At 36.5% G+C, this 15,875-nt stretch overlaps 1 protein-coding gene across 1 annotated transcript; it reads left to right on the top strand.

Annotated features, from left to right (window-relative positions):
• Positions 1 to 10,962: 10,962 nt before the first annotated feature.
• Positions 10,963 to 11,400, top strand: LOC120270376 (secreted RxLR effector protein 161-like). Its single transcript, XM_039277372.1, has one exon. The coding sequence runs from the start codon at positions 10,963 to 10,965 to the stop codon at positions 11,398 to 11,400; it is 438 nt and encodes a 145-aa protein (XP_039133306.1).
• The last annotated feature ends 4,475 nt before the right edge of the window (positions 11,401 to 15,875 follow it).

Below are 15,875 nucleotides of genomic sequence, written 5' to 3'. Positions count from 1 at the left end.
AAAATAAATATGAAAAAACATAAAAACATAATGAATAAAAGTGGATAAACTACAAATTTATTAATAAAAAAAAAGGAGCAAAGAAAACAAAGTACAGAAGTAAGAAAAACAAACAGATAATAAAATAAAAGTTGGTATTCTCACCAGGGATGAGAATAGCAATGAATAGGACTAAGATAAAAAAGGGGGAAGATAGCGAGCTGGGTTGACGAAGTCCACCGTCTGGAGACAAAGGCCAGTCCAGCTACAAAAGAGAGGCAGATTACTCCTGGTCTGTGGTGTGCGTCATTTCACCAGTAGTGTCCGTGGATCTGGAGCTCAGGAAGTCAAGAGAACCAGTCCAACATAAAACATAATTGATAGGCGCTTTTTATTTTTATTTTTTTTTTATAAAAGGAAAAAAGATTAATCTCTATTTTTAAAACAAAAAACTAAAATACATGTGCCTGTTTCCACTGGAAGTGAAAATACAAACATGAGTAAAATAGGTTTAGGAGAGCTTCACTCCATCGTTTTCTTGAGAAGAGAAACTGAGAAAGGACCGGGTTAGGACCGCGTGAAAAGCTGAGGGGAGAGTATAAGCTTGCTCCGGGACCTGTGGGGCGACGCCGGAGGTGGTGGTAGTGACGCAGGTGGCCGGGAGGGGGGTTTGAAAGCTTCTACTACTCGAAAGGCTTCTCCGCAAGGTGGTAAGTTCTTCCTCGTCGGGAGATGGTTCTTCTCTGGTGATGATTGCTGGTGAGGGTTCGGGGTGTGTGTCATCGAGCCCGAGCATGGTGGGGCGAAGAAGTGCGGTGGGCTCCAAGCGACCTCGGCCTCCAACCGAGCAAGACTTGTGGATGCCGCTCGGATCGACACACAAAAGCGACTAGCCGAGTGTCGCCACCGGTGGTTTTGTCTTCACTGCTCGTGTCGGGCATGTGGCAGGAGGTGCTCGTGGATTTGAGGAGAAGCCCACGAGAAAAACGCCTTCACGCTTTGTTCCAAGATTATGAATTCGCAGTGCATAAGGAGGTGAAAAAGGAGACCGGGGCTCCTCTTGACTCAATGGCTTCTAGTGCGGATTTGTCGTTAGCGTCGAGCGGCACTATCACTCTCCCTTACACCGGAAATGTCTGAGACCAGGGAGGAGCTTGCGAAGGTGCATGGCTAGCTGTTCTCTCGATGATTTCCGGTTATGTAAATGAGGCCAGTGTGTTAGATATTGCCCTCTCTATCATTAACAAACAGCTCGCCGGTCCTCTCACACCATTGAATGAAGATTATTCTTTCCTGGTGCCGTTAGCGAACCGTGAGATTTCGGGGGAGGAGAAAGGCAAGAAACTGCAGAAGACCCAAGACGTACCCTAGCAGTATGGAGATGGGGACGGTTGAGCGTTGCTCCCGCCCCAGTGATTGTGTTAACTACCCGGTGAGCATCGCCGAGAGCGTACAAGCAGACCAAGAACTATTGGCTGAGAGTGTGCAGCTTGAGCGGATCGTCCCTGTGGTTGAGAAGGTGGGAACTGATAGCTTTAAGGAGGCATTGCCGGTGACGGTCGAGCCATGCTCCTGCGCTGATGGTGTTGAGGCTTTGCCTCGGCCTCGGACAACGACTGGTAGAACCGTTGGTTCGGCGGTCTCTCGGCGGAGGACCGATGGGCAGTATGATGCTCGGGCTGCAACTCAGTCATCCGTGAGTGTTCGATCATTGAGACGTGACGACGCCAGGTTTCAGGACTCGAGGCACCGACATGTCGACTGCTGGCATGTTCAAAAACCGATTGATCAGAGTTGTAAGGTGGGTTCGGCTAGCCTGATTTAGTCGCTCGAGGTGACGAGGTTTGGAGCGTCCAAGGTTGGAGCTCTCGATTCTTTTAGCGTTGTTTTTGCTGAAAACGTGGCATCCATGCGCACGTCTGGATCGTTGGTGGGCCAAGTGATGGAGAGCAAGGATGGGGGTGTCGACCCCGTTGAATCGAAGTTGGGCTGCACCTTTCGTTGGGCCAAGGTTGGGCTAAGAGGAATGAGGTGGGCCTTTTTGAAGATCCTTTACTTATTTGTGAGGTGGGCCTTATTTTGAGCCCGCAGTTGGTTGAGCAGGCTCTGGGCCCCGCTGCTGGGTCAGTTCTGGGCTATACAGATGGACCTGTGGGTGGTGATATTGGGCCTGAGCGTGGCCCAAATTCTGGATCGGTACCTGGTCAGCATATTGGGCCCTTGGAACCAGATTTTTCTGAGAAAGGGTTTGGTGATTGCAATGTTCCTCCTATTTTGGTGCCATCTCCAGGGTTCAGATGGCAATTTCTAGCAGGAGTTTGGGCTAGGGTGCCGGCAGTGGCTTATTCTAATACAGGGACCAACCCATTTGAGGGTGATTAGCATGATTTGGGTGGGACCAGAACTCTATCTGGGGACAGGGCTTCACAAATCAATAGTGCAGAGTTTGAGGACTCGGTGTCAGTCTTCGAACGCAATCTCAGGGCACTTCTACCAGATTTACTAGGTGATGTTGAGGAGACGACTGTCGATTAACAGAAAGGAACCCGAAGGAGCGGGAGGCCAAATAAACCGTCTTCTATGTTCAATGAAGATGCTGGTTTTATTGTTGAGCCGCCAAAGTCAATCAAAAAGAAGGTTTCTTCTCGGGGGAGGGGCATTGCAGAAGGTACTTCTAAACCTCTTCTCTTATCTGATTGGTCTAATGCACAAATTTCAAATTATTGTGATGCTTGTGGTATTGTCTTTGCCAACTCAGTGCTTGATTGTATTAATCACATTCGCATGCTAGAGCAGTTACGTTCTGCCTTTGTTGTGAGGCCGGCGGAGACCTCTGTTGAGGGCCACGAGACCTAATTGTTTTTATGAATATTATCTCTTGGAATGTTAGGGGCCTAGGGAGACCTGCTAAAAGGTTTCTAGTTAAGGATTTCTTGTGTCTTCATTTTGTGGATGTTTGTTGTCTTCAAGAATCAAAGCTTGAAGATGTTTCTCCTTCTAAGTGGCGGGAGATTGGGGGGAGTCATCTAGACCAATTTGCTTTCACTCCTGCACGAGGTCCGGCAGGTGGTATTATTATAGGCTGGAATAGTGGACTATTTGTTGGTGCTATGGCAAAGGTGGGGGCCTTTAGTTTGACTGTGGAGTTTTGCTCTAAGTTGAATAACTTTAAGTGGCGTTGTACCTCTGTGTACGGCCCGAATGCGTAGGCGCTTAAGATGGCTTTCTGGGAGGAACTGCGTGACTGTTGCAGTGATTCTGACATCCCTTGGGTCATTGGTGGTGACTTTAATGCAATTTTTGTGATGGAAGACAAACTCTATGGTACTCCTGATATAGATGATATCCGTTGTGCTAACGCTTTCTTGTTTGACCTTGGACTGTTAGAACATCCTGCTTATGGCAGAAAATTTACCTAAACTAATGGGCAAGCGGACCCCATTTGGTTGAAGCATCTCATTTTTCAAAATTGATTCAGAACAGTCTACCGAAGCTCGGGTCGGACCATGTCCCGATTAGATTAGAAGTTGGCCTTCACTGCTCCTATCCGAGATCCTTTAAATTCGAACTGGCTTGGACTACGGCGGAGGGTTTTCAAGAATTGGTGGTATAATGGTGGTTGGAACTCTCAACGGTGGGCTGTGGGGCGTAGAGGTGGGCACGGGCCGGTTAACAGGGCCCGCCGGGTCCGTTCACCGGAAGCCGGGCCCGGAACCGGCCCGTGCTACAGAGAGACCCGCCGGGCCGGGTTGACCCGACCCGGCTTATCACATAACTCGCCGGGTCCGGGCCAGGCCTGTTTGACCCGGAGGGTTTTTGTAAATAACAATAACAAAAAATTGCCATAGATGGGGTTTGAACCTAGGACCTCACACTTAGGGGCTGTTTGGTTGTTAGTATTTTAACTTACATGTAAGTGAAATTACAGTGTAAGTGAAAATACTGTATTTTAACTTACATCATATCCTGCTTGGTTTCTCTGTAATTTGAAAATCTCTGATGTTGCTTTTTTCTTTGTTTGGTTTGATGTAAGTTGTGAGGTATAATTACCACGTAAGTGAAGTGGTAAGATTACCCATATCACATATTTATATAGTATAATTATTTAATATTATTCATAAATTTTTTTAATTATATACTATGATTCAATTTTATCTTCAAAAACTATTAATTATTTAACTCGCATTAATTACGATTAAGATTAATTAAAAAAAAATTAATTAATTTAGTGGTGATTTGTTAAATTTAAAAAATATAATACAATTTAATTATATGCCATAAATATATTTGTCCTATCTAAATTAAATAACAATTGGTATTTTTAAAATATAATATCAAATTAAATAAAGCATAAATTACTATTTTTTTATAATCATATTATTACTAGGGATTTTTAAATGAGAAAAATATAACCCCGCATCGGGGTTACTAAACCGATATTGGAGATATAACCCCGGCATCGGGGTTATGGCTAACCCCACCATCGAGGTTACAATTAACCCTAATATTACATTTTTGCACATTAACCCTAATAGTTCATATTACATTTTTGCACATTAAACATTCATTCAAAATGTAACATCCTAAAAAAATACAATATTAGTCCAAATTTAGCATCATAATAAGTTCAACAAAACAAAAATACACCATTGGTCCATGAGTTCAACAAAAACAAAAATACAACATTGGTCTATGAGTTCAACAAAATAAAATACAACATGATATACTACTTGTCTAAACAACAAAATAAAATACAACATTAATTGTCCAAATGACAAAATACAATACAACATAATATTGTCCAAACAACAAACAAAGCACAACCTAATATTTGCCCAATTTAACTCATGCTCGGCGATCATCCCTCAAACGATCAAGAAAGTCATCCATCCAAATACACCGAAGACAATGGGTTTTATTCATAAATCCATTTGCTAAAGGGAGATTTTGGAGCAAATAGTCATATGCTCGTCCAAGGTCGTATTCACTATAGTGAGCACTTAAGGTCATGATTTCATCAAGCAATTCTTTACTAATAAATTTGCTCTTATCCGCCTCCAACGCATTTGCAATTCTTCCTAGTTCGAACTTTACATCTCGCATGATTTCTTCATTCGCATTAGCATGCTTCGCACGTTTTTTACCTTTTTTTGCCGTGGAAGTGGCGGATGTTTGTGTGTCATTAGTAGGAGTTTCATTTGGTGCAAAGTCATCGAAATCATCAAATCCTTGGGTTTGGTTGTCAAGATCAATTACCGGTGATGTTGGTGGTTGATCCATGCGTGCACCTAGGCTCCTAGAGCTTTGAGAACCTGTTCTTGCAAAAGACCCCGTTGCTTGATCATTCCCACATACAATAGCCATTTCATCATAATCGTGTATTGGTTTATTGATATAAATCTCCTCTCCAGGGTGCGCCTGTATAATAAACATTGCATTCTACAATTAGGGTTAATGTGCAAAATGTAATATGAACTATTAATCATTAACCACAATGTATGACTTACTTGTATATATATTTGGTATTCCTCTTCTCCCATAACTATTTTTTTCTCCACATCATCCCACGACACACCACTTAAACTCTTAATTTTCTTAATGATTAACCATATTTTTCTTACATGCCGAAGACGATTGTTGACATGTGTGTCACTCACAGCTAGGTTGAACCTCGCACTTACAGCTCTTGCAACTGCGTTGAGAGCAACATTCTTAAATCCCTTATCAGATTTAAGCCCAAGATTTGCTTGCTCAACAAGAGATGTTAGCATGAAAGATGTCATCATTGTAGTCCATCGAACATTAGTTAATGCTTTCTTACCAGCCAAGTTATGGCTTTCTGGTGTCATATCTTGAGATTCCATCTATAATGAGTAATTAGCATAAATGCAATTATTTAAAAAATATTAATATTTAATAAAATCAATGAAGACAACACACTCACAAACAACAACATATTCATCTTTTGCCTTGTACAAGCAAACATCAAAACTTACAAACATAATGCAAAAAAAAAAAAAAGAAAAAAGGAATATTGCATGAAGGTACACATTTTTTTTTTTTAAAAAAAAGCACTAGAATATAAGAAGCTAGTTTTATCTATTGCTCCACATGTCATTCATGATTGTTTCTCGTATTGCTAACCATTCTCTTGTTTCTTCACGGACTTGGGATTGTGTTCTTATTTCACGCACATTTGAATTAGGTTCCCACTCTTCAAGGTTTGGTACGTACATATCACTACCTCCTTGTAGAATATAATTATGTAAAATGCAACATGCGATCACAATATCTATTTGTGTTTCAAAAGGAAAAAATGGCCTAGACGTCAAGATCTTGAAACGGTTTTTTAATGCTCCGAAAGCTCGTTCTATTGACGTACGCAAAGAAGAATGCCTATAGTTAAACAATTCTTTGCTATTTGATGGAGAATGTGCACTAAATTCTTTAAGATGGTATCGGACACCACGAAAAGGTGATATAAAACCAGGTCGTGTAGAATACCCTGCATCAACAAGGTAATATTTCCCTATAACAAAAAAAAAAATACTAGTTATTACATAATTGTAATAGGTTAAATATTTTAATTTTTATAGAATGGTATGATACCTTCGGGCACTATAAGGCCGTCTTCTCTTTCCAAGGCATTCCGAAGGACAAGTGCATCATGAGCTGAGCCTTCCCAATCGGCTAGCACATATGTAAATCGTAATTCAAAATTAACTGCAGCTAATACATTTTGAGTGGGATAAGGTTTTCTCCCCCGAAAACGTGCCACAATATCATTAGGAACAGAGGCATGAATATGTGTGCCATCAAGTGCTCCAATGCAGTCCTAATTAGTAATGAAAAATTAGTAGGCGTAGTAATTCTTCCACCCAATTTACTCATAATTAATTGTAAAATTTTTTTACTTTAAAATATGGCATGAATCTTGAATCTTGTGCTATGATCGGGCTAGTAGCGGTGTTAGGTGGTATGATTAACTCACCGCGAAGTTCTCCAATAGCATGCAACACATGGTGGAAATATCGGCTAATAGTTTCTCCGGATCGTAAAAAATTCATTCCAACGACTCTATTTCTCACATTATGCCCAACAACATGAAGGAACATGGCCATTTGCTCTTCAACACTTACATGTAAAGTGTTGAATAATAATCCTTTCGTCTTTAATATATCACATAGTCCAAAAAATGATGCTCGCCTCATTCTTAGCATTGATATACTAGCGGCATCAGAACTATTTATAATTCTTGAAATATAATTGGTGCGTTGTTCATCCCTATTGTAGTAAGGTTCCCATGGCAAATTAAGTCTTCTTCCTCTATACCACATTAAAGCTAGAATACTAACAAACACAGCGGATGCAACTGCAGCATATTCATCTTCAAAATTTGTATCCATCTATAAATCATGTTGTGGTAGTCAATATAGGGAAAAATATTAATATACCAAAAAAATACAGGGAAAAATATTAATACAGATCAAACAAGTTCATAATATAGGGAAAAATATCATTATACCAAAAACCCATACTATAATACCTATCAGATAAAGTAATGCAAAAAGTAATGCTTTTATTACTATTACAACACTCATCTTTATCTTATTTTGTTATATAATTAAATAATTATAAATATTTTTTTCAAAAGTTCACTCTAAAGAGAATCCAGTACGGGTTGTTTAATATAATTAATTTTAAATTATTATATTTAGTTCTTTCATTTAAATTTATTGAGAATGAAAGAAAAGCATAACCTTTTATCATTATTCATTACTATTAGATCATTATCTTGTATATATTAATGAGTTTGGTATATTAAATTTAATAGAACTTGTATGAGTTTGGTATATTAAATTTAATAGATCTCAACAAGATATTGTCCCAATCAACTTGCCATATGCTAAGCCTTTTCTTGACGTATCCAAGATCAAAGCTTTTGCAAACGATAACATCAAAAGGTGGCAAGAACGTGTATTTTTCGCTGCTTGATGTTCATGGAGTTGCATATGCTCTAACTGATCCGCAACCTCCTTCAACCGATGATGCGAAAATACAAGAATCGTAGCAACATGCCAATAAGGTATGTCGTCACACTATCTTACATACTATTTCTAATGAACTATTTGACATCTATTGCAGCTATAAGGAAGCTAAAACGATTTGGGAAGCATTAATAAAGAAGTTCACTGCTGAAGATGCAACCAAAGCAAAAGTTCGTCGTAGGAAAATACTATCACTGGCAAATGACTGATGACAAGGAGATGAAAGTTCAAATCAATGAATATCAAAAATTGCTTGAAGACTTGAAGAGTGAAGAAATCATATTGCCAGAAAAGTTTGTTGCAGGAGTGAGGAGTGCTGATTGAAAAGCTGCCTGATTCCTGGAGTGACTACAAGAATGGCTTAAAGCACAAGCAAAAGGCTTTCACTATTGAGGAGCTCGTGACTCACATACCGATTGAAGACACTAACAGAAAGGAGTTGAATGTTGCCAAAGCCAAGGAGATGACCTTCAAAGCGCATTTGGTGCAAAGCAATAATAAAAGATACGAACATAAGTCCCAAAATTACAAGCCTAATAATCCCAATTTCAAGAAAAAGAAAGGCATTTGCTTTGTTTGTGGGAAACCTGGTCATCATGCTCCTCAATGCAGAAATCGATATAAAAATGAGAAAGGTCAAGGCTAATCCTCCTAAGGTTAATTTGGCTGAAGGAGATGAAATTATTGTTGTTGTTGTTTCTCAAGTGAACATTGTAGCTAATGTGAAAGAATGGGTGGTAGATTCTGGGGCTACTTGGCACATATGTACAAATCGAGAAGCATTTTCCTCCTATACACTAGTAGGGGATGATGAAGAAGTGGTCTACCTTGGAGATTCAAGATCTACTAAGGCTTTGGGTAAGGGAAAAGTGCTTTTGAAGCTCACTTCAGGAAAAAAACTTTAGCCCTTAATGATGTACTGCATATCCCAAATATCAGAGCAAATTTGATTTCTGTGGCTCTGTTAGGAAAAGTTGGGGTAAAAGTGTCATTTGAGTATGGCAAAATTGTAATGACCAAGAACAATGTATTTGTGGGAAAAGGCTATTGTAACCAGGGACTTTTTGTACTTAACATTTCAAATGTTATAATGGAGAATGCATCTTATTCTGCTTATATTGTTGATTCAATTTATTTATGGCATGCTAGATTAGGACATGTTAATGCTAGTTATATAAAGAAAATGCAATCACTTGGTTTACTATCCGGCATTCATAATGATAACTTGGAGAAATGTGAGATATGTGCTGAAGCCAAAATAACAAATAAAACTTGTATAACTGTCAATAGAGAGACTGAATTATTAAATTTAATTCACACAGATTTAGGTGATTTAAAGTAAGCTATGACTAGAGGAGGTAAAAGATATTATGTTACCTTTATATATGACTATTCTAGATACTCTAAAATCTATTTACTTAGAAATAAAGATGATGCTCATAATGCATTTTTGACATATAAAACTGAAGTAGAAAATCAACTAATTAGGAAAATTAAAAGAATTAGATCCGATAGAGGAGGTGAGTATTTACTTCTAAATAATTTTTGTGAACAAGAAGGCATAATACATGAGATAACACCTCCTTATTCACTAGAGTCCAATGGAGTAGCTGAAAGGAAAAATAGAACTTTAAAAGAAATGATGAACTTCATGTTAATCAGCTCTCATGCTCCTAACAATTTGTGGGGGAAAGCCATTTTGTCTGCATGTCACTTACAAAACAGGATTCCACATAAAAGAACTGGAAAAACACCTTATGAGTTATGGAAAGATTATAAATCCAATTTGAAATATTTGAAAGTGTGGGGGTGTCTTGCTAAAGTATTATTACCTGAACCTAAAAAGAGAAAAATAGGTTCTAAAACCTCTGATTGTATGTTCATTGGATATGCTGAGCATAGTGTTGCATATAGATTTCTTGTTTTAAAAAGTGATGTACTTGATTGCAATACAATAGTTGAGACAAAGAATGCTGAATTCTTTGAACATATTTTTCCACTGTCTAATAAAATTTCTCATGCACCTGTTGAGATAAATACAGAAATTACCTCTAATGAGGAATTAAGAAGGAGCAAAAGGTCAAGAAAAGAATTTTGTTATGGAAATGATTTTCAAACTTTTCTTGTTGACAATGATCCATTAACTTATTTAGATGCTATCTCTTCTTCCAATGCCATATTATGGAAAGAAGCAATTGAAAATGAATTTGATTCTATTATGAAAAATAAAACTTGGGTTTTAGTAGATTTACCCCCGGTGCAAAACCAATTAGCTGTAAATGGATTTTCAAAATAAAATATAATCCAGATGGCTCCATAGATAAATATAAAGCTCATTTAGTAGCAAAAGGATTTTCTTAAAAGCAAAATATTGATTATTTTGAAACATTTGCACCGGTGACAAGAATTTCTTCTATTCGAGTTCTTTTTGCACTATCTTTTATCCATAAACTTTATGTTCATCAAATGGATGTTAAAACAGCATTTTTAAATAGTAATTTAGAAGAAGAAATTTATACAGTTCAACCCGAGGGATGTGTTATTTCTGGACATGAAAATAAAGTTTGTAAATTGGTTAAATCTCTTTATGGCCTAAAACAAGCTCCTAAACAGTGGCATGAGAAATTTGATCAAATTTTGATAAATGATGGGTTTTCATCTATAGAAGTGGATAAATGTGTTTACACTAAAGGTGTAAATGATTAATATGTGATCATTAGTTTGTATGTGGATGATATGCTCATATTTGGTACTAGTTTAGATATTGTAAAAAGTACCAAATATTTTCTATCTTCTAATTTTGATATGAAAGATCTAGGTGAAGAAAAAATGATATTGGGTATTAAAATCATGCGGAGAGATGATGGTATTATGTTGTCACAAGAACATATGTAGAGAGACTTCTTAAGATTTTGAAAATTTTGATGTGACACCAATGAGTACTCCTTATAATGCTAATATTCAATTGAAGAAAAATTTTGGTGACCCAGTTGCTCAGTCTAAATATGCTCAGATTATTGGGAGTTTGATGCATCTAATGAATTTTACAAGACCTGATATTGCATATGTTGTGTGTAGACTAAGTAGATATACTCAAAATCCCAATCGTGAACATTGGTATGCGTTGGTTAGACTAATGAAATACTTGAGAGGTACCATGAACTATGGTATTCTGTATAGTGGATATCCCACTGTATTAGAAGGTTACAGTGATGCTAATTGGATCTCTGATTCAAATGAGACAAAATCCACTAGTGGTTATGTGTTCACGCTTGGTGGTGGTGCAATAGCATGGAAATCAGCTAGACAAACAATTATTGCTAGATCAACTATGGAATCAGAATTTGTAGCCTTAGAGTTGACAGGGTCTTAGGCTGATTGGCTAAGAAACTTCTTAGCCAACATTCCTTCAGTGAAGGATCTATTACCTCCTGTGTCTATACACTGTGATTGTCAAGCGGCTATTGCGTGCTAAAAATAAGTCTTATAATTGTAAAAGTAGACACTTGACATTGAGACATGATGTTGTAAAGCAGCTGCTGAAAGATGGAATAATTTCCATTAAATATGTGAAGTCGGAAGTGAATTTGGCCGATCCTCTGACTAAACCTACGGGAAGAAAATTAGTTCTTCAAACTTCTAGGGAAATGGGACTTAGGCCTACAAGTAGTCAATAAAGATGGCAACCCAACCTATATGATTGGAGACCCCTTGAAGTAGGTTCATATGGGTAATAACAAGTAAATATTGACTCTGCAGCACTTCAAGTTAAGTTCTTTTTATAGTGAGTGCTTTGACTGCTATAATTTGTGAGGATGAGTTAAAGAACTCTTAATGAATTTATAATCCTTAAAGATGGTGTATTTAAAGCAGGATACACTTGATGAATTCACCTATATGAGAGTGGAGTGGGGTCGCTCCTATTAAGATTTTTTGGCCAAATCTTTAGAGCTCTCATGAATAACCAGGCATGCGTATGGCCTATTTGCACAAGAACGCGTTGAACAACAAATTATGGGTTCACAATATGATTGATGAAGTCTCTTACATACAACAAGAATTGTTGGTTCATAGAAATATCATATTTCACCAAAAATTCAGTAAGTCGTACTTCATTAATCTAGGTTTAGTTCATAGTCTAAAAGACACTAAACTAATATGTTGCACCCATATAGTTCCAGAAAAATTTTTACCTGTGTGATTGGTTCTTTTGAAATATGTGGGGGATTGTTGTATTTTTTGAGTATATTTCAAAAGATAATATTTATTTGGGATAAGTATTTTGAATTATCAAATGATATTTTATATTTATTTAAGTTTTAGGAGAACGTTAGATCATTAACGTTCAATTTTATTAGCCCTCTAACGTTAAAAAAAAATTTAAGTTAGTCCTTATCTGGATATATAAATAATTTGCTGTTCATGATCCCTTGAGATAGAGATCTTGAGGAAGGCTTGTTTTATCCTGGGGAAATATTTTAGTATCTCGAAGAAGTTTCTTTAGGACAGTGCTAATAAGCACGACTCAAGCATCTCTTAATTCTCATATTTCCAACAATAACAAGGAAGAAGAACATCCATAGATTCCACAAGATTGAAGGAATACAAGACAATGCATAAGCCTCTCTCAAGTTCTAACAACAAGAAGCATGAATAACAATCAAGCTCATTGCAAACAACCCTCGATCCTACATTCTCATCCAAACATAATGGAAAAACAATGAGTATTAATAAAGATAGAAGTATTTACCTTGCTAGACTCAAGGAGATAGAAAGAATGAAGGTTGGGGCATCAATCCACTACAGGGAAGTGGAGGATCATTGAAAGTTGTCTCCTCCTCCAAGAGATGGCCAAGAAAATGAGAAGAAAGGTATAAAAAAGAGGTTTTGGATCAAAAAGACACAAATGCCCATGACAAAAAGAAAGAAACAATGCAAGGAAGCTTCATACAGGATGTGTGGACCTCAGACTTGAGGCTGAGAATGACATAGGTTGTGTCATTTTGCACAGGCTATGCGGAACTGGGCTCAACTAACATTTAAAGGTTGGGTTCCACACAAGTTGTGTGCATCTCAGCCTTGATAAAATCTTGATGGCTAGAATTGGCACAGGCTGTGCCGTTTCGCATAGAGTATATGGATTTCAGCCCAATAAAAAGATTCAAGGCCAGAGATGGTATAGATTGTGATGATTCGCATAGACTGTGTCAGAACCCAATCACTAAGACTATTCTATAACCACAAACTCCCTGACCAAATAAAACCCTAATGAGTACACCCAAAGTAGGGAACAAAAACAAAGAAAAGTTTTAAATATTACAAGAATGGCAGTTATTTTGAACTAACTACATGCATATTTTCAAAAATTTTATACATAACTAACTTAATTTTTAGAGAAAAAGCCAATAATAAAGAATTTTCTCAAGAACACTAAGCATCCACTCAAGAAGTAACCCCAACAATTCTTTATTTCTATAGGTACGGTTCATCTCTTTCAATAACTCCACAAATAATTGGAATAGTTGGCCTAGATAAGCAATGAAAGATCATCTAACGAATGACCAATTATGGAATACAAAATAGGAAAACATAAGAAATAATGCTAAAATTAGGCCATTTCTTGAAAGTCATTCTTGGTTCAAACTAAAGATACTTTCAAAAAATGCATTCACTTGATCATTTTCACCCACCTATGAAGTCTTACCAACTTCAATATCAACCACATCTCCAACAGCATGAAAGGCCACTTCGTTAATCACCAAGGTCTAAGAATGATTGGATGTTGTTGGTATATAAACATTGCCCTTATTTTCACTTTGAGCCTAGATGGTATGAGAGGATGGAGTCTCACCCCGAGTTTGGATCTTTATCCCAGCAAATTAATCATCTACAATCTCGAAGGAACTTTAAAAGAGTAGCCCTAAGAGGAAGAAGTAATAAAATGAATTTTTTTTTTGTATTCAAGATCAGAACTAAATGTTGATTGACTGCCATCTTAAAGAGTCAAACATGGATAAAACTATCATTCTATGGGCAATTACCAGATGCCCTATAGAAATAATATGCCAAAAAATGCTTTAATAAAATGGTTGTTTTTAAACTATGAAACTAAGAACAAAAGTAGAACAACATTGCTATAGTACTTCGAAGTACAAAAAGAATGGCAGTTATCTTGAACTAACTATAAGGATGCATACATTCAAAATTTTCATAGAAAATGACCTTATATTCAATAGAAAAGTAATTAATAGAAATTTTATACAATAATACCAGCCATTCACTGAAGAAGTAACCCTAACAATTCTTTCTTTCTAAAAGCCCTACAGGCATGATCTTATGATAATTCCAAAAAAATTGGAATAATTGACCTGGACTAGCATCGAAATATCCTCTCATAAATAACCAATTATAGAATACAAACATGGCAAACATAACATATAATACTATGATTAGGTCATTTTTGTCAATCGTTCTTGGTTAAATAAAGATACTTTTAGGTAATGCATTTACTTGACAGTTTTCAAGTTCTACCAGCTTCAGCATTAACCACATTTCCAACATCAGGAAAAACACTTCATTCTCGACTACCAAAGTCTGAGGGGCCGTTTGGTATAGGAAAAGTAACAACTTTCCCTGGAAAGTGTTGTAAAACGTTTTCATGTGTTTGGTTGAAAAAGAAACCATGTAAAGTAATGGTCAACTTGTAATTACTTTCCCTTTGACCAGGGAAAAGGATTCACATGGGGAGGGGTGTGAAACGGATTACATTATGGTTGGGAAAATATGAGATATGTAAAATTTCAATGTTTCCCCTTTGTAAAATAAAAACTTTTTTCTTTTGTCATGTCTTCCTTTTAAGAACTCTAGTTTTAGCAAAGTACTCCTCCACCGCTTCTTCCTTTTCAAAACCCTAGGACCAGGCCCGGCCCTAGGCATAGGCAACCAGGCCTATGCCTAGGGCCCCTAGATTTTCTAGATCCCCAAGATTTTTAATTTTTAAAAAATATAAATATAAATTCATTAATTATTATTATCTTATCTCATGAAATTTTAATTGTTTTTAAATTATAAAATTTAATTTATGATTATTATCCAATAAATTTATTGTTATAATAGCTTGGATTAAGGGCCAGTGAGAGAAAGTAAAGTAAAATAAGGGTTTTGGAGGGTCAGAGTCGGCCATTCCCTCGTTTGGATAGATATTTTTAATTTCGTGAAGGGAAATGAAGGGTTAACTCTAGCCCTTCGAAACCCCATGTTTTTAGCCCCCCTCCCACCCAATTTGGGGTACCGGGTAGGGAGAACCTCCTAAAAATTTAATTTTTTAAAAAGACCTTAATACCCTTCATTTTTAAAATTTAATTACATAATGCCACTTCATAAGTTTATACTTTTACTTTTTTTCAATCTAATTTTATTTTAATCAAACATTCACATGATACTCATCACAGATCCTTATTTTTATGTATTTTTTTATTTACTTATTTGTTTATTTTTTTGTTTATGTTGTGTTTTTTATTTATCAATTCATCCTTCGAAGAATTTATCTCAATAGAATTCTTTGATATCCAAATTTTATTCAAAGTACAAATAAAAATAAAATTTTCTTTGAGTGAGAGAAAAACTAATAATTATCTAATTCAACATAATTATTATGCTATAAATTAAAATATTAGAATAGATTTACTAACAATATGATAAGGTGATTTTGTGATGATTCAATAGAGCTGTAAAAGAAATTGATCTTTAAATAATATATGATATACTTCCAAAGAAAAAATAAATTGTGATATTTGAGAAGAGGAAAAATTAAAGTATAAAAATAAAAATAAAAATAATAATGATAAT

The sequence above is a fragment of the Dioscorea cayenensis genome, chromosome 10, assembly GCF_009730915.1.
Source record: "Dioscorea cayenensis subsp. rotundata cultivar TDr96_F1 chromosome 10, TDr96_F1_v2_PseudoChromosome.rev07_lg8_w22 25.fasta, whole genome shotgun sequence".
In the NCBI taxonomy this organism is placed as follows: domain Eukaryota; kingdom Viridiplantae; phylum Streptophyta; class Magnoliopsida; order Dioscoreales; family Dioscoreaceae; genus Dioscorea; species Dioscorea cayenensis.
The sequence above is the reverse complement of the archived record's forward strand: the minus strand, read 5'-3'. Positions and strand labels throughout refer to the sequence as shown.

What these genes read in the sequence shown, in the direction of transcription:
- LOC120270376 (XM_039277372.1), top strand. Translation starts at nt 10,963, where the DNA reads ATGAGTACTCCTTATAATGCTAATATTCAATTGAAGAAAAATTTTGGT.